This window comes from Hyperoodon ampullatus (genome assembly GCF_949752795.1).
Source record: "Hyperoodon ampullatus genome assembly, chromosome: 4".
NCBI lineage: Eukaryota > Metazoa > Chordata > Mammalia > Artiodactyla > Ziphiidae > Hyperoodon > Hyperoodon ampullatus.
The window spans coordinates 60,919,426-60,936,722 of record NC_136917.1 but is presented as its reverse complement, the minus strand read 5'-3'; the positions used below and the strand labels follow the sequence as shown (position 1 = coordinate 60,936,722).

At 50.5% G+C, this 17,297-nt stretch overlaps 1 protein-coding gene across 1 annotated transcript in view; it reads right to left on the bottom strand.

Annotated features, from left to right (window-relative positions):
- SPOCK1 (SPARC (osteonectin), cwcv and kazal like domains proteoglycan 1) overlaps positions 1–17,297 on the bottom strand; it is a gene marked incomplete at both ends in the record, with an annotated part of 530,118 nt that overhangs the window by 84,437 nt on the left and 428,384 nt on the right. The window contains one exon of the mRNA XM_079701955.1: positions 951–1,065. Coding sequence (XP_079558081.1) covers positions 951–1,065 — 115 coding nt within the window. The remainder of the gene's footprint in view (positions 1–950; positions 1,066–17,297) is intronic.

The following is a 17,297-nucleotide window of genomic DNA, read 5'->3' as shown; positions in this document are numbered from 1 at the left end:
CCCCAAAGAGCCTTCTAACACAACATTCCAGCAATCACCATGAACAAATTTACACTTGAACATCTCCATCTATGTGCCTTGGAAAAGACAAAACAGCTTAGGAAGAGGTAAGTGGATAAACACTTACACCCTATTCATTCTCCTCCATCACAAATACCTGCAGGCTTTAGAAGACACACGTATGCACGCACGCACACACACTCACACACAGATGTCCAACATTTTCCACGCGACAGCCCCCTACAGCTGAGAAAGCCCAGCTCCACAGAAGGCCAACGCAAACTTCTATCTTGGGTCTCATTACGGAAGGCTTGTAAGGGGCTGAGACCAGTGGGCCAACATTACTTTCTCCATCATGAAAACATCCAGATAAGCCCGACCTTTGCCACCCCTGTCGGCCATGGAAGAGAAACCGCAGCGCCTGGGGAGTTATTCTTCTTCTATCCACCCACTGGCTCTGTGTCGCATGCCAGGCAGAGGCAGAACATATTAGTAGAGAGCTGCTTTTGCGCTGGGATACTGTCCATCATCGTGACATCTCTGCAGTCTATGTTTTGAAATCTGGCCTTTCAAAGGATTTAGAGATTAGAGTTCAAGGAAGACCAAGGCGCACCCCAGGGCAGGCCTGGTCTTAACGCTGAAACCCCGCTCTTCCTACACCGTAGCCAATTTGACCTCTGGAAGAACCTAGTGCATATGTTGGTCTAACAGAATTATTTTCAAAGACTCTCAGCTCTTCTTTTTCTATTTAATGGCAGCTGAAGGTGGTTCAGTTTGGCGTCCCTAAATGACTAGGGTACTTGCTGAGCATAACGGTCTCCGCAGCCCGAGCTAGAATGCCTCTGCTAAGGGCCAGGGTCCTGGCGTCTGGGGAGGGAGGACCTTGGCCATGTCAGGCTGCCCTGACCACACAGCCCCCCTTCAGGGGGTGTCCTGCGATGTCCACTCACCATTCTTCTCTGCCTTGTGTTTTGGTGGCTTGGGCTCCGGGAGACATGGACAGGGCCCGTCGCAGAGGGTGGTGAGACTTTTGCCAGTAGAACAAGCATGGAACTCCAACTTGCACTGCAAAAGACAGACAGAACGAGCCTTAAGAATACTGCCATGAAGACCCCTCCCCAGCTTCCTTAGGAAACTGCCAGTGCCCTTCTAACCACAATTAGGCTCACAGAAGCAAAGACAGAGCGAAGAGGAGTTCATCTCTGTTAAAGGTCTGAAGTACAGGATGCTAACTAAGAAATGGCCTTCTGTGTTTTCCCAAATGCACAGGATAACATCTAAAAATACTGCACAGGGAGGCTTAGTTTAGTAAGTGGTAAACTCAACCGTAACTGTTTATGCAAGTATCAGGATGCAACTTAACATCTGTGGAGTCCCAGAGGGTCCACAAAGACAAAAGGCTGAAGGCTGCTCCAACTCGTTCCCTTACCCCCACTAGGGAGGCTCTACCAGTGTAGCCCTCCTAGTCACGCTCAGCTGCTCACCCTCTTCCTGGGGAGAAGGGTAACAATCTACTTCGTAAGTTTGGATGGTGTGTGCGGCCCAGCTCTTTCCCCGGGAGCGAGCGAGGAGTGAATGCTTTGGCCTCAACCATCCAAAACCCAAGTTTGACACAGTCTTTCCCCCCAGAGGATGCCTGTGGTTGTCTAAGTAGCCTGGGACTGGGTGGAAAGGTCCACTGAATCCTAGGATTCAAAATTAGAAGCCCCAAAGCCATACAACGTCCTGTCAACCCCTTCATATTTTGGCCGCTGTCTCCAGTTCTTTACCCTTAAGTCTCAACTGATTCAGAACCCAAGCAGGAAAGAAGGAGGCTCTTTACAGATGCAAAAGACCACAACGATTAACAGCATTTTATTATTACTACATTATGGAATAAGAAATGGAGACGCAGAGGCTAAATAACTTGTGAAAGCTCAGGACACGCACAATCCAGGATTCCAAACCCCGTCTGACCGACTCCAGGGCCAAGCACTTAACCGTCCCCATCACTGTGTCTGTCACGTGGAGGGACCGAGAGAACAGATGGCCTGCACTGGACTCCGCGTGTGGCTAATTATGCGGCTGGGCTACTGGCCTGGGTTTGAGTTGTCTGAGAGTTCCCTCCCTTTTTGACCTGCAAAATTCTCTAGATCAAGGCCTGTGTGCAATCAGGCTTCTGCAAAGGCCCAGGGGCCCAGAACCACGCTGGCATCTGCTGAAGGTTCAAAGGAAGGGGAGACAGGCAGAAGGGACGGAGCACGCACGGTGCGTGCAGCTCTCATCGGGTGCCACGCGGCATCTTTCAAAGGGAAGAAAAGGGGAGATATGGTCCTTGCCCTCGGAAAGCACAAATGCATATCTTTGAAAAGGCCGCGTTTGCAAAGCAACACGAGTGCAGATGAATCCCGGCTCCTTGTGAGACGACGGGGTATTCAGTCCCCACACTGATTACACACTGAGCACAGGGAGAGAGGGCTTTCAACCTACACGTGCTGGAGTCACTCACATGATTCCTACCATTGGCCATGCAGTCACCTGTGACCCTTGCAGAGAGAGCACGGCAGATGAGCCAACGGGGAGCTGGCTTCCTGTCGATGCAAAACTCCCTTTTGTGCACACTGCTGGGTGTCTGGTGTGGCCCAGCGTGGTGGCAGGCGTGCTGGGGGCCGTATGAAAGGAAGCCACGGCCCAGACCGCAAACGTCGCTTGACGGATGTAGTGAGGAAACAAAAAATGTGCGACCACGTGGATGTGACGATGAGGGGAGGAGGGGTATATGTGTATGCAGGGATGCAGCACAAAAGAGACCCCAGGTATGCGCCGTGCCTGCAGACGGTCCAAATGGACAGAAGATGCACCAAGGAGAACGCTGGAAGGCGGCAGGTGGGTCCCCAGTGTAAGAAGCTTCTTTTCAACTAGCACAGCCTGTGTGCACGTGCCCGGGGCTAGAGGGGAGACCACTGTTACTGGCCCCACCCCGCCCCCTTCTCCTCCGCTGGGCTAGCTCTCTGGAACAATCCTCAGGTTCAGGCTAGTGATTCTCATACTATTTTCTCAACAGAATCCCTAAAGCTAATTCAGAGGGAGAAATACACTTTGTTTTTTACATGTCAGCTTATTTTATGAAGTCAAAATTAGTACAGTGACTTGCTCTAAAGCCTTATCATACTGTGACTGCAATCGCCTGCTTGTATCTGTGATAGATGGTAATCCTCTTCCCAAACATTCTCTGGCCTCCCCGGAAGAGGAATCTATACTTTGCTCAGGGCCGTGTGTCATGAAATCTGATGTCCCCTCTGTGGTGACAGCAGTCTTGACCACATGACTCGCTCTGGCCAGCAGATGGTGAACAGGAATGATCCAAGCCAGGTTTGTGTGACATTTGAAAAACCACTGCTTGGTTTGCCCCTCTTGCTTTTCCCCTCTGTTATGGAAACGGCATGTGTCCCATAAGGGCCGCTCCTTCTGCCTGGGACCCAGACGGCAGAGGACACGGAACAGAGCTGAAGCGAACCCACAGCCAGCATGCAACATGAACAAGGAACTAATGCTTGCTGTCACAAGCCACTGATGTTTGGGGATCGCTTGCTACCACAGCATACTTCAGCGAAAGATGACTTCCTACTAGACCCTAAAGTACTTAATGGCAGGGAAAAGTCTTAGTCGCGGTCTTATCCCTGGCATGATATGATACACATATAGCCCTGGCACACAGTAGGTGTGCAGTCAATAGCTGCTGAATGATAAAGGCAGGAGGATGGGGTCCCTGTTCGCTCTGCAGCTCTGAACCTCTGTTCCGGCCACCAGGAGCCACCAGTCTGCCTGCGCAAGGAGTGTAGGTGCCAGAGCTCAGCATTTGAGATGCTCTCGTGAACCATCCTTGACTCACAGTGCTCCCCGGTCCTCTCTCTGGGCTCCACATTTAACGCTCTGCCTTTTAGCCTCCCCGCTCACCTGAGTCTATCACTGGAGTCGGAATCCAGCCCATCTGCTTCCCAGGTACCCAGAACAACCGCCTCTTGGGTGGCCTCGCCTGGCCTAGGGACTCCTGCGCACTGTGATTCTAGTAACACAGCTTCCGTGGCTGGCCCCGGCACCCCTCTCCTGCACAGTCGCTGTCTCAGTCTGTGGCGGCAGCCAGGCCTCTTCCTGACTCCAGGAAGGGGCCACCAGAGAAAACAATATTTATCTGCAGTGGTGAAAATGCATGTTTCAAGGACACAGATCTGCCTTTTATCTTCCAGAACAACATGTGGCATTTAAATGAAGCTCAAAAGGCTATAATTTCATTTTTTTTATAAAGCTCAAAATGTGCTATTTAAGAGATATACACATATGTGGTAAAAGCTACTTTAAAGAAGCCGGGGGTCGGGGGGGCGGTGTTGACAGACACCATCAAGATAGAGGCCACCTCCAGAGAGGAGGCAGGGGACGGCGTCAGACAGGGGCCCACAGACGCATGGTGAAAATTGGGAATGGTTTATTTCAAGATTTGGGTGTTGGATTCTGAGGCGTTTGTTTTGTTAGTAGCTTTGGCAACATGTGAATAATATATATATATGTTTACCTGTCAAGTACTTTAAGATCAACCATAAAACACAGTTTATAGGCTTCTATCCAGGTAAGGACCAACTATCACCACATCTCCCGAGGAAGCTGGTTAGGAGGAGTGAGAGCACGTATGCGGGGACGCCCCTGGGAAGGGTGGCGAACCCTGAATATCTCTGGGCAGAGGCATCTAAGGGCCTACAACCCAGGCATCTCACACACGTTCCCTTCCTAGAGCTCTTCTCCAAGTCACACCTGTGGAGTTACCTACTAGTCTCTTACCCCATCCCCTCTTCCCCAGGTCCTTGCTGGGCAAGAACAGATATAGAAGCCAAAAGGTGGTCACTGCACCAGCTTTACCCAGAGAGGACACAAAACCCTCACAGTACAGGGCTTCCCATTAGACTGGGCTGTACAGCCTTGGACCTTCACACCTCCAACTGCCTCTCCCAACCTGCAGGGAATGGAGGCCTAGGAAAGCCCTGGTCCACTTACCACCAATCACAGGCAGAGACAATACACAGACCTGGGTGGACCTGGCAGAAGTGTGCCCGGGTCTGTGCACACAGAGATTTTGGAAACATAAGGCAGGTACGCTCCCCCTTGAGTACAGACCTGCCAAGAGAATGGGAGCCAAGAGAAAAAGAGGTGCCTATGTTACCTGGCCAACGCAGGGATGCTGCTCCTGGCTGTGACTATGAACCTGATCTAAGACATGCCGGGCTCCCACCCAACAGGACATAGGCAGCTTGCCTGGGAACGGGGTAGCGGGGAGCAGAGAGCAAGGGAGTGAAAAGGTCCTCCCAGGGAGATATGGGGAGGGAGAAATAAGTGTCCCCCAACACCACAGGGACATCACTAGCTCCCGCCCTACCTCAGGACCAAATGACAAGCCTTCAGAACACCCACACCTTCACCCTCCCAGTGTTCTCAAAACAGGAGTTGAAAACTGGCAAAATTATGGATGGTGATTCCTTGGCATTTAGGACTTGCTCAGAAAGCATGTGTCTGCTTCCTCCACGTGTGCCCTGCAGGTCCTGAGGTTCCAGGTAGCCGGCACCCCACCCTGCCCTGCCCCACCTGGGCTTGTTGTCCTGCGTCAGAACAGGGTCTGCAGAGCTCCAAGTTAAACAGGGTGGCCTGTGAGCCTACCTCTTAAAGAGTCTGTAGTCTGGAGGTGGTCTCTAAAAACAAACTGAAAAATGACATTCTTGGGAAGTGATACCCATAACTCCTCATTTTAGGGAAAGAATTGGGGTTGAGGAATAGAAGAGGAACAAACAGGTACAAACAAAGTATATGGGTCTGGAGTAGAGAGCCATTCAATCTACAAAGTTCACCAACAGCCAAAGGCAGAGGTGCTCCCTGAAGCTTGTCCATCACAAGGGGAAAGAGTCACAGCTCAATAAATGTACAGCTACCACCAGAAGGTCACCGTGGCTCATGGGGGAGAACCCTTCTAGCCCTGGCCAACACTGGAATCTGGTCTAAAAAGAGATGAATCACTACTGTCCTGCCCACCTGCTCACCCTCTGGGAGGGAAAGATTTGCACCTTGTGCTATGGGTTGAACTACATCCCTCATGTTGGAGTCCTAACCCTCAGTATCTCAGAGTGTGGCTTATTTAGTAATAGGGTCTTGACAGAGATAATCATGTTAAAATGAAGTCATCAGGGAGGCCTCAAATCCAATATGACTGGCATGCTTTAAGAAGGGGAAATTTGGACCCAGAGACAGACACACACAGAGGGAAGATGATGTGAAGAGTCATGGGGGGAAGAGGACCATCCACAAGAAATGCCTGAGGCTGCCAGAAGCTGGAAGAAGCAAGAGACAGCTTCTCCCTGGCAGTTCTAGAAGGAAACAACCTTGCCCACACCTTCATTTCGGACTTATACCTGTGGGACTGTGAGATGATAAACTTCTGCTGTTTAAGCCACCCAACTCATGGTACTTTGTTACAGCAGCCCTAGCAAACTAATACACCTTCCATTTTTAAAAAGAGAGTCTCTAAGGGATGGATCACCTTGTCTTAGGTTCATAAAGCACAGATCTTGTGCCAAGATGGCTCAGTTCTCCTAAAAAGAAAGAAGATAACATGAAACGGCAGCCTCAGGATGTGGGGTAGCTGGACATGAAGAACTTGGCCAATGTACAGGCTGAGACTCATGCCCAGAAGAGAGGAAATATGAAAAACTCAGGGCCTTATATTGATTTCATGATAAAGCAGTTAAATAAATAATTAGCCATAACTATTGAAAGGAGGGGAGTTGAAGACGTGGGAAATAAATTAAGGACTTTACATACAGTACTGGAACCCATATTCATATAAACACAAATATAAAAATAAATACAAACCCCTGAAGCTTCTAGACCCCTTGACCTGCTGGGACAGAAATGCCTTCCCCAATCATCACAGAAACAGAGGAGACAGAAGAAGAGCCAGAGATTTCACAAATTGGCAGAAATATTCAAAATGTTGACCTACTTAAAAATAAACGTGCCAGCAGATTTTCCAACCAATCTTCCCTTCCATTTCGCATAACACGCCAACACGTTGGAATGAGTGAATGTTTTCCCATGAATGGCCAGTAAATCTCTCTCCTCTGTGATTTGTAAAGCAAAACTAATAACCTCTCTCTGGTTCAGTGCTCACGCAGGTCTCCGCTGCTCACATTCTCCACCGCTCCGCACTCTTCCTGTTGCCTCGCCCGCTTTGGGTATTATTTTTTAACATTTTATTTAAATTGCTTTCTCCGCTGTATTTCATCAACCTCTCGTCTATTTTTAAACCAGACTGTTGACAGTTCACAGTTGACAATTTTGTTCACAGTTGATGAATTCTGATTTGTTTTTATTCCCCAAAAATCATGTCAAGGAAGGTGGAGGTGGCGGGGGGCAGATAATTTCCTGACTCTGCAGGCTTTCACAACTGAGCGCCAAGCTAGCAGTTGCTGACGGCACACATTATCCCAGGGCCGAGGAACAGCTGTCCTGTCTACCCAGGGCTGGAGGGTCTCTGCGGTCATCTGGAGGGAGCAGCGAGGAGAAACAAGGGAAGGGGCTCTGGTCTCATTCAGAGCTTTACCAAACATGCATGCATGTGTGTGTTCCTTCTTGCATTCAACAAATATTTATGGGCCTATGGTAAGCCAGGGCCCATTCTAGGCTCTGAATCAATGGGACAAGGGGCCTGTTCTCATGAAGTGTATGGGGCAGGTCCTGATGAGGGCTGTGGAGGATACACAATGGACAGTAAGAGAGAGACAGTAATGGGGAGGGGCTGGTACATTATATGGGTGACCAGGAAATCTTCTGACCAGATGACATCTGGGCAGGGAACAGAATAAAGTGAGCCATGTGGCTATCGGGAGAAGGGGCTTCCAGGCAAAGGGAAGTGCAAAGGCCCTGAGGTGGAGGATGCTGACTGCACTTGAGAAATAGCCAGGAAGCCAGTGAAGCTGGAGAGGAGTGAGCAGGGAGGGGAGTGGAAGGGACCAGCTCAACTGGGTTGATGGTGGGCCTTCTCAAGAAGGCCTGTGCGTGTCAGGGCTCAGCCTTTACCTCTCACTCTGTCTCTGTCTCTCTCTCATACATGCACACACACTCCTTCTCACATTCTCTCTCTCACACACACTTCCCTTTTCTGAATTAAGAGTTCCAAAGAAGGTAGAACCTTAAACTTTAAAACCAAGTTGCTAAAAATGTGAAAGAAAAGCTCTTCTTTACAGAAGAATGCCAGCTAAATAAATTTAGAAGGAATACTGGAATTAGAAAATTATCATTTTGCTACCCCCCCCCCCAATATAATAATTGAGTCAGGAAGGAATCATTTGATGTTTACTAAAAATATTGGGTGAAAGTCACTGGGGAATAGGACATTCACACAGTCTCGAAGTGTCACCCCATAGAATACCTAATTAAAAGAGGAAATGTACATTTTTCAATAAACATTTGGCAGTCACCTCTTAACAAAGGGACAAAGGGGCCAATTTAGTGCCACCAGCAGTGGGACCACCTGGCATGTCCCTCCTGATGCGCCTCAAAAGGAAGTAATAACAGTGTCTTTGAAGTTCCAGTGCCCAAAATCCTTAACTTGAATCTATTCATTACAAACCAAATCCAAAATTGAGGATATTTTATAAGATGACTGCCTAAACGCTCAAAAAATAAAACAAACAAAAAACCCCTGAAGTGAGCAGGTCCTTGTTCTAGAAGAAATTAAACAGTTGAAACAAAGCAATGAGTGAGACTTGATTGGTTCTTGAATAATAATAATAATTATACAAAGCTATAAAAGGCATTCTGGGAAAATGTTGTGATTGTAATACGGATTATATGTTAGGTGATGCTGAATTATTGCTCTCGTAGGTGTAATAATACCTACTAAGGGCCTCGTATAGGAAAATGCCTGTTTATTTTCTTAGGGGTGAGATGTCACGAAGTCTATAAATTACTTCTAAATGGTCCAGGGGAAAACTGTACATGTGTACAGAGAGAGGAAATGGGGCAAAATGTTAATAACTGTCAAACCTTGGCAATGGGTGTACAGTATTCATCCCAATATTCTTTAAACTCTTCCATATGTTTCATAATTATTAAACCAATCGCTAGGGGAAAGTAAACGTTGCTTTGCCCGGCGGTGTTAGAATTCTTTGCAGAAACCACTCCTATCTCCTCCCCTGAACTGCTCCCTGCCTCAGTACTGCGCTGAGTTTTTCTCCTTCGCCTGCCCACTAGGGGGCGAGCTCTGGGCGGGGGTTGGGGGGCAGAGAGGATCCTGCACCGCCGCCTACAGGACCTGCCTGGGATTGCAGAGAGCGTGCCTTCAACAGGAATTGGTGAGACCAAGCGTGGATTGAGGTTTTCCTAAAGCACACATTCTCTTCACTGACGTACACAGGCACCAGTACAGTGAGAAGGCTCGACACAGGCACCATGAATTGCAGCATCTGAGGTCTTGCAAAGACTCTCTTTCATGTTGCAGATGGGGAAACTGAGGCTGGAAGAAGTCATGCATGTCGTGGGAGGTCATTCTCTTAAGTAGCTTCCTCACCTGCTCCCGACCTTGCTCATCTTGTCAACAAGTTAGCAAACCCTTTTGAGCAAATGAGGATTCGTGTAAAGAATGTCCCAGGTCTGTTTTCAGGGGCAAGGCTGAATAAAGCTCCTTTAACTCGCATAACAAAGCCAGTGTAAGGTCCTGCACAGGAAACGCCAAAGGGACAAGACACCCTGAGGGGGCCTGAGAAAAAGATGCCCTCTCCCCAAAGGCCTGAGAAAAAGATACCGTCTCCCTAAAGGCAGCCAATTCCTACAGCCTTTGACTTGGGGAGCCCTCCAGGGGCTGCATCCCACCTCCCTGACCAGACCCTGGTGAGGCGAGTGCCCCGCGCAGGTGTCACCTGTGTCAGTCCCACCTCACACGCCCTCAGCCTCATCTCCACTACTCCCTGCCCCTGGTCCACGCTTTTTGCTCCCAGACATCACACCTCTGGGGCTTCCTGGCCTCACCTCCACTGCTTCTCCCCTCTGAGTCATTCTCCTGATGTCTGCTCTGCGTGGGATCCTCTTAAGGCTAGACACTATTTAAAAATTTCAAATTTCTTTGGGATTTTTCCTCTATCTGGGATTTGGGGAAGACAGTGTAGATAAGGAAGGAGTTGGAGTTCCCAGGCCCTGCTTCCTGTAGGCTTCGTGGGGAGACACCTGGGAGGAAGGACCGCCAGGTATGCACCAAAAGAGATGGGACCACACACAGCCTGGCCAAGCGTGGCCCGGAAGCAGCAGGGAGCCCCAGACCCATAGGGGCCCTGGAGACAGGGATGGTTAAGGGCCCCTCGCTGCATCCCCTCATCTTCTTGAGGCCTTTGCTCAAATGTCACCCTCTCACTGAAGCCTTCTCTCAGTACCCTTTTAAAATGACAACCTGGCATTCTGATCCCCTAACATTGTTCTACTATGCCTTTTTAAAATATGAAATCTATCATCTTGTAAATACACTGCTTAAATTACTGATTTGCTGCTTTCTGTTTGTCTTGCTAGAATGTGAGTTCCATGAGGACAGGGATCTTTGATTTATTCACTGTTATGCCCAAAGCTCCTGGAACAGCACCTGGCACATAGTAGGTGCTCAATGAAAATAAGCTGAGTAAAGGAATGAGGGAACAAAAGCAAGGGCCTCTGTGTAGAGGTGACGGGCAGAGCAGCACCTCCACCCCAGCCCAGCGTCTGACTCCGAGTAAGAGCTCAGACCCTTGACAGGATTCAGGAAGGAGGCAAAACTCATAAAATGACTGAGGTCAGGTTTCCCCCCAGCCCTGTAGGAAAGGGGCTCCAAGTAGAAATGAAACCGGTTTGATAAAAAAGAAGAGGCATGCCACTCCCGACACCTAAGCATGAGAGCAGAGACTCAGACCTTCCCTCTTGCTTGCCTGGCTCCACGCCCCCTCCAGGCAGGTCTCCGTGGGCTCCTGCCTGAGTGCCCAGTGCTGTTCTCCTCGCTGCCCTGACCTCAGGCACCTCAGCTACCTGTCCACAGGGCTGCGTCCTGAAGGAAATGTGCCCCTGCGTCTCAGCCCCAGCACACAGCAAGTACTTACGACGGGCCTGTTGATTTATGTGATGCACCTCACATAACACTGGGTGAGAGCTGGTGTTGGTTTTATAGACGAAAACACTGCAAGCTTGAGAAAGCAAATGATGGCCTCAAGGTCACAAAGCTGTTGATGGCAGCTTCACTTTTAATCCAGATCATTCCACCTCCCCCTAGTCCACGGCTGCGTGTGGTGCCTCCCAGACTCCACCACTGCCAGGGGTCTGGCCAAGCCATGCCAGGCATCCCAGGAGGGCTGGATGAAGAGGGAGAGGTCAAGAGGAGGGGAACGATCCAGAGCTGGGGAGATGCAAGAAGGAGGCTGCCATGACGCTGAGCTCTAGTGGGGAAATGAACCGCTGGCCACATCTCCCTAAATCACACCAAATGAAACCCTTGCTTGTCAGCTGCACTAGTGATAGTGATGTTATTCAAAGTCACTTTGAATTATTGTAATTAGCTAAGAGAGCTCACAGAAGTCAAGCTGGTTAGCCAACAGAACTGGACAAGATGACATGGGCACCTTTCCTTTGCGTTCTGGAAGCTGAAGGCAGCCAGGCTTACCTCCCCTGGAGGCGTAAGGGCCTGAAGCTATTCCAGGCTAACACAGTAACTGTCGGAGGACACAGGGCCTCTCCCCAGCAAAGCACTTTCAGAGGCTGGCCTCTGATCTTGACTCCCACCTGGCAGGAAGCTCCTTGAGAGCAAGAACTGGACGCTGCTTGTACTCACATCCCCCAGGGCCAGACAGAAGCCCGACACTTGGAAAGTGGGTAGAAAGGGCTTGCTGAAATAATGCACTAATCATCTTCCCAGGAACCCTAGGAGGTCAGGGACCACCACTCCCATCTTACAGATGAGGAGAAACACAGGTCAGGAAGGAGATGACACAAATCAGAATGAAAGGGGAGAGGAAGAAAAGATGACAGTGGAGAAGGCACAGCAGAAGGAGACGCGGGAAGTGCACTGAGGAGAAATACAAGGAAGAGGATGGGGGCAATGCCGCAAGCGAAGGAGAAGCAGAAACCCTCTGGGAGATGCGAGGGGCGGGCGAGAGCAGGGGCCCGTTCAGGCGTCTCAGGCGGGTTCAGGAGAAAGGAAGAGAGCGTTCCGAGGTGCTGGCACCTGCTTAAAATAAAATGTTTCCACTGCTAGAAATGCCCTTGGGATGCTTGTCTCTCCCTCCGTCCCGGCTTCCTTGGAGGCCCTGCCTATTCTCAGCCACCATTCCCACTCGAGGTGCCCTGACACCTCTGGGGCAGAGTCTCCCACACAGGACCCCCAGGAGGCGGCAGGCAAGTCGAGTCGAGGTGGCACCTGATTTCTCCGAAACTCTCACCTTTGCGGCTGTGATGACAGAAGGCGACAGGCTTCTGTCCCCTGCTCCGCCTGCAGCTCTCAGGGTTAACCAGAAGGAAACCTGACACTCCGGGCTCTGGCTGCTTACTAGAGGCGAGAACCAGAGCACTGTGCATAACCTGTCCAAGCCTCCCCTCCTCATCACTAAACAGAAGGAATCCTCCTCCCGCAGCTGTCAGGAGAGTGGAAAGGACAGCTCAGGGATCCCCTGCGCTGGCAGCTCTCCTGTTCCTCGGGTCCTCCCAGCCCTGCCTTCACCCCTCCCCGCCTCCAAGGGCTTCTCCACACCTGAGTTCTGTCAAATGCAAATATGTTTGTGATGCCCCACCCGCGCACACCCATTCCTTGTTCCCTGTCATCCTCAGATGGAAATAAAGATTTGAGCCCAGCAGGAAAGGGCCCCTCCTCCTGGACACCTTGCTCTGTCCGCAGCCCCCCACAGAGCCTGGAGCAGGTGTCCCCAAAGGCTCCCAGCCCCTGTGCCCGCCTCAACCCCAACGCCGGCCCTCTACTGCCACGACTGCTTTCTTGCCGGTTTCTCTCATGAGCTCCATAAACTGGAGGTTTTCAGGCACTTGTTTAGCCCCAGTGCCCAGCAGAGCATCTAAGAAATAGTAGGTGCTAAATTAACAGTGGATGGACAAATAGCTGCTTGGACAGATGAATGGATGGATGGTGGTCCCACCCACCTCACTGCCCGCTGAGCGATTCCACATGGCTCTGGGTCATCGTGTCCGGTCCAGCTGCCCAGACGATGTCCTCTCTCACCACACAACTGCAGGCTTGATGCTCCTTGGCCCCGTGAATGACATCCGGGCTCTCAGAGTCTACCAGATGCGAAGCTCGGACAGTCCTCTCTACTACCCAGTGTGATTCTCCCTGCTTACTGGGGACTCAGACCGAAGACCCCCAAATGCTGGCATTTTCTCCACAGGCCCGGGTTAAACTCAAGCCCTTCTTTCTGAGGCCCGTCACCTCTGGTCCTGATGTTGCTTCTCCAGCTACAGTGCCCCATTCCTTCAACATCTGTTCTCCACCCCACTCCCCAGTCCTTGCGTCACTCGGATGTGCCTCTCACCCGAACGCCTTCCCCTTTGGCTTCCCAGCCTCCCCGCTCAGACTAGAGCTCCCCGAACACATCCCGGCCGCTCCTGCTCCAGCAGAAACCCTGCTCCAGGCGCATTTCCAGCCTCCACGACCCAACCTCCAGGCCCCCGGCCAGCTCCTCTTCTGGCCTCTGTCTCCCTAATGAGTTCTCCCTGTTCATCATTTAGCTGCTGGACTGCAGGGCTTTTCTGTAATTAACACCTGAGCATCCTTCAGAGTAAAGCTACGAACACAAAGTATATTTGTATCCTCCACAACGCCGGTAGAAAGGGATTATAAAGTCTGAATAATATATATAATGTTCACTGCAGTTAGTCACGGAACCCCAGGCATTGGGCTACAAGCTTTACCTACACTTCCTTCTTTCATGTTCACCCCAGCGCCTACGAGGTAAGAACTATTATAATAGCCATGTAGGCTCAGAAATGTTGTTTGCCCAGGGAAAGCCAGCTCTGAGTTGCAGAGCCAGAATGCAAGCCCAGGCCATCTGACTCTAAAGACTGTGTCCTTAAGAGTTTAATTACATGGTCTCATGTCTAGCTGTTTACCAAGCTCAGTGCTGAGCTCACTACAGTGCATCTCCTCAGCCCACCCACGGTGCCTGCAGGAACCACTCTCACTCACACATCTGGGAGGCTCTCTCTGTGAAGGGTACCAAGGCAGCACATCCTTAGGGTTACAATGTTCTGCATCTGAAAAGGCAAAGAGGTGGTGTCCCTCCAAAGTATCTCTGCAGGGCTCTTGTCATGATCCCACTGGACCCTGGGCTCCAGGAGGGCAGGGATCTTCGACCTTATCTTCCCTGCTGCATCTCAGGCACCTAAAGGTGTGCCCAGTACATACTAGGAACCCTTATGTGTTCAGTGAAGGAAGAAATGAATGACAACAGATAACAAGCACCTCCTCCACCTCCCACAAGCCCTGCCAGACCTTTATTGCCAAAGAAGGAATGAGTTTCTCAGAGAAATGAGGGAAGAAAACCACAGACATTTGAAGTGTCTACAGCAGAGAGCACACTTCTCAGTCGGCAAAAGACTGGGAGGACCATGTCACCATGAGAAGGAAGGTCAGAGTGAGAAGTGCGTATCAGATCCACAACCTCTGCCAAGCAGCCCAGCGAAGGCCTCTTCTGTGGCTTCAGACTAATTTTCTCCTGTGCTAAACTCCTGAGAATGCAGGCTTCGTTGGGACTTAATCGTTTGGGGCTCAGAAAACGGTGAAGTCACCTTTCTGCTCTGGTCCCCGCAGCAGGAGGACGTGTGGCCTCCTGCCCCAGAGCATCTCTGAGGGGCGGTCCCAGGGTGCCTGCTGCATGTTGTCTTCATTTCTTCGTCATCACGAACACACTGTAGAGACAGGGTCCTGAATCTTGGTTTCTGAAGCAATGACTTCTCGTAGGGCCTCTTCCTAAAAATCCCTCCCTTCGGGGCTTCCCTGGTGGCACAGTGGTTGAGAGTCCGCCTGCCGATGCAGGGGACACGGGTTCGTGCCCCGGTCTGGGAAGATCCCACATGCCACGGAGCGGCTGGGCCCATGAGCCATGGCCGCTGAGCCTGCGTGTCCGGAGCCTGTGCTCCGCAACGGGAGAGACCACAACGGTGAGAGGCCCGCATACTGCAAAACAACAACAACAACAACAAAAAAAAACCAAAAAAAAAAACCCAACCTTCCCTTCACTTAGAAACAGAGACTTCACAGATGAGGGAGAAGAAATACAGATGAAGAAAGAGAAGCAGCAGATTTCTAGAGTGATGAAGCATCCAGGTCGCATCCCCAGCAGCCCCTGACATTTTTTTTTTTTTTGGCTGTGTTGGGTCTTTGTTGCTGCGTGAGCTTTCTTCCAGTTGCGGCAAGCAGGGGCTACTCTTCGTTGCTGCACGTGGGCTTCTCATTGCGGTGGCTTCTCTCGTTGCAGAGCATGGTCTCTAGGAGCGTAGGCTTCAATAGTTGTGGCACACGGGCTCAGTAGTTGTGGCTCGCGGGCTCTAGAGCACAGGCTCAGTAGCTGTGGCTCAGGGCTTAGTTGCTCCACGGCTTGTGGGAGCTTCCTGGACCAGGGCTCGAACCCGTGTCCCCTGCATTGGCAGGCAGATTCTTAACCACTGTGCCACCAGGGAAACCTGCCCCTGACATTCTGAAGAATGAGAAAACAGATGCCAGCTAAGCATATCCACCAACTCCTTTCCCAAAGCTAACACTTGCCAAGGTCAAAAAAAGCCATTAACATCTCACAGTGGCCTCACATAAGATAACCATCACCAGCCGTTCAGCCTCACTTCACGTCTGCTCTTTAGCCCAATTTCTTCCTCCCTCCCCCTTTGCTTGCTGGAGAAAATAAACCCCAATGCCTTTCTGAATAAAACCTGTATACGTTCATAAGAGCCAACAAAATGAAGCTATAGATAAAGGTGACCAAAAATGCCAAAGCAGACTTTGACCAAGTGCAAAAGATTAAGGTGATATTTTTAAAATGAAACAGTAACTTAAACTTTGAATTACTGCCTGATTTTCCTGCTTAGAGATGAAAGATCCTGCAGTGCCGAACGAAAAAGCCGTATAACTCAAAGAGCATTTTCTTTGCCCAGTATCACCTCTGTGAGAAATACACTTAAGTAATAAAACACCCTTGCAAGAGTTCATTCTCTGAAACTGGTGAGGGCTGGACAAATTCTGTCATTTTCCCTTTCTTTTGATTACACAGTTTTCCCCCAACAAGTCTCATCTCATTTCTCCAAAACCTGGGAAAAGGGGATCCAGTTAGACCAGGAGCCCCCATGAGGTGACCCTTGCCCCACCCTGCCCTGTGAGGCAAGCAGGAGCGGATGATTCCCACTGCTCAGCCCATGGCCAGAAATGTCTAAGTCCCATCAGTCACGAGGACCCCCTCTCCGTTTGTACTTTTTCTTCAGGCTGTAGGTCCTGAGATGGCCATGACAACACAGGCGAACTTACAAGGGTAGGTGAGGTGTAGGCATCTGATACTGAAATGTAGGTACCTGCCTAATTCCTTGGGATATACAAAGAGGGGCAGATCCGAAAGTAGAAGGTCAGCCCTGGGGACAAAGGGAGCAGAGATATGCCTGGCACTTACAAAAAGCACAGTCTTGTGATGAGATGCCAGGACCCAACCAGGCAGGGGGGACGGTCACGTAGGTAGATCCAAGGGGTGAGCAACTGACACGGATCCAGGCAGGAGGGGCAGGAATAGGGACCCAGCTATGAGGAGGCGGGCTTGGAAGCAAGAAGCCATTGCAAGTCCTCGTGAAGATTGCAGGGGATGGTGAGTTTAGATGAGGGTGCATGACAGTTATCCAGGTGCTGAGGGAACGGCGCACGAGAGAAGCAGCTGGTACAGCTTTTGAGGGGCAATCAGCCTTAGATCCCCCCACCCCTGGCTGTGTGTCCTTGGGCATGGAATGGGGCCAAGAAGCCGCCTGGAGTCTGGGCTGGGCCTCAAGTCTACAGAGGTCTGAGCAAAGCGGTGCAGCTTCAAAGATCTGGGAACTCATTACACACTCAGTCCTCAGCTCCAGGCTTCACACAAGCCTTTCCTTCCCCTGACTTCAAAGTTAGAAAGTTCACCCTAGTCTTCTCCCACCACTACCAAGTTTCTACTTGCATATTTTGATGTCAATACAGAACCTGTGTTAATCAGGCCAAAATTCATTAACGAAGGCCAACTGTGATCTCCAGGAAGCTAGCTGCC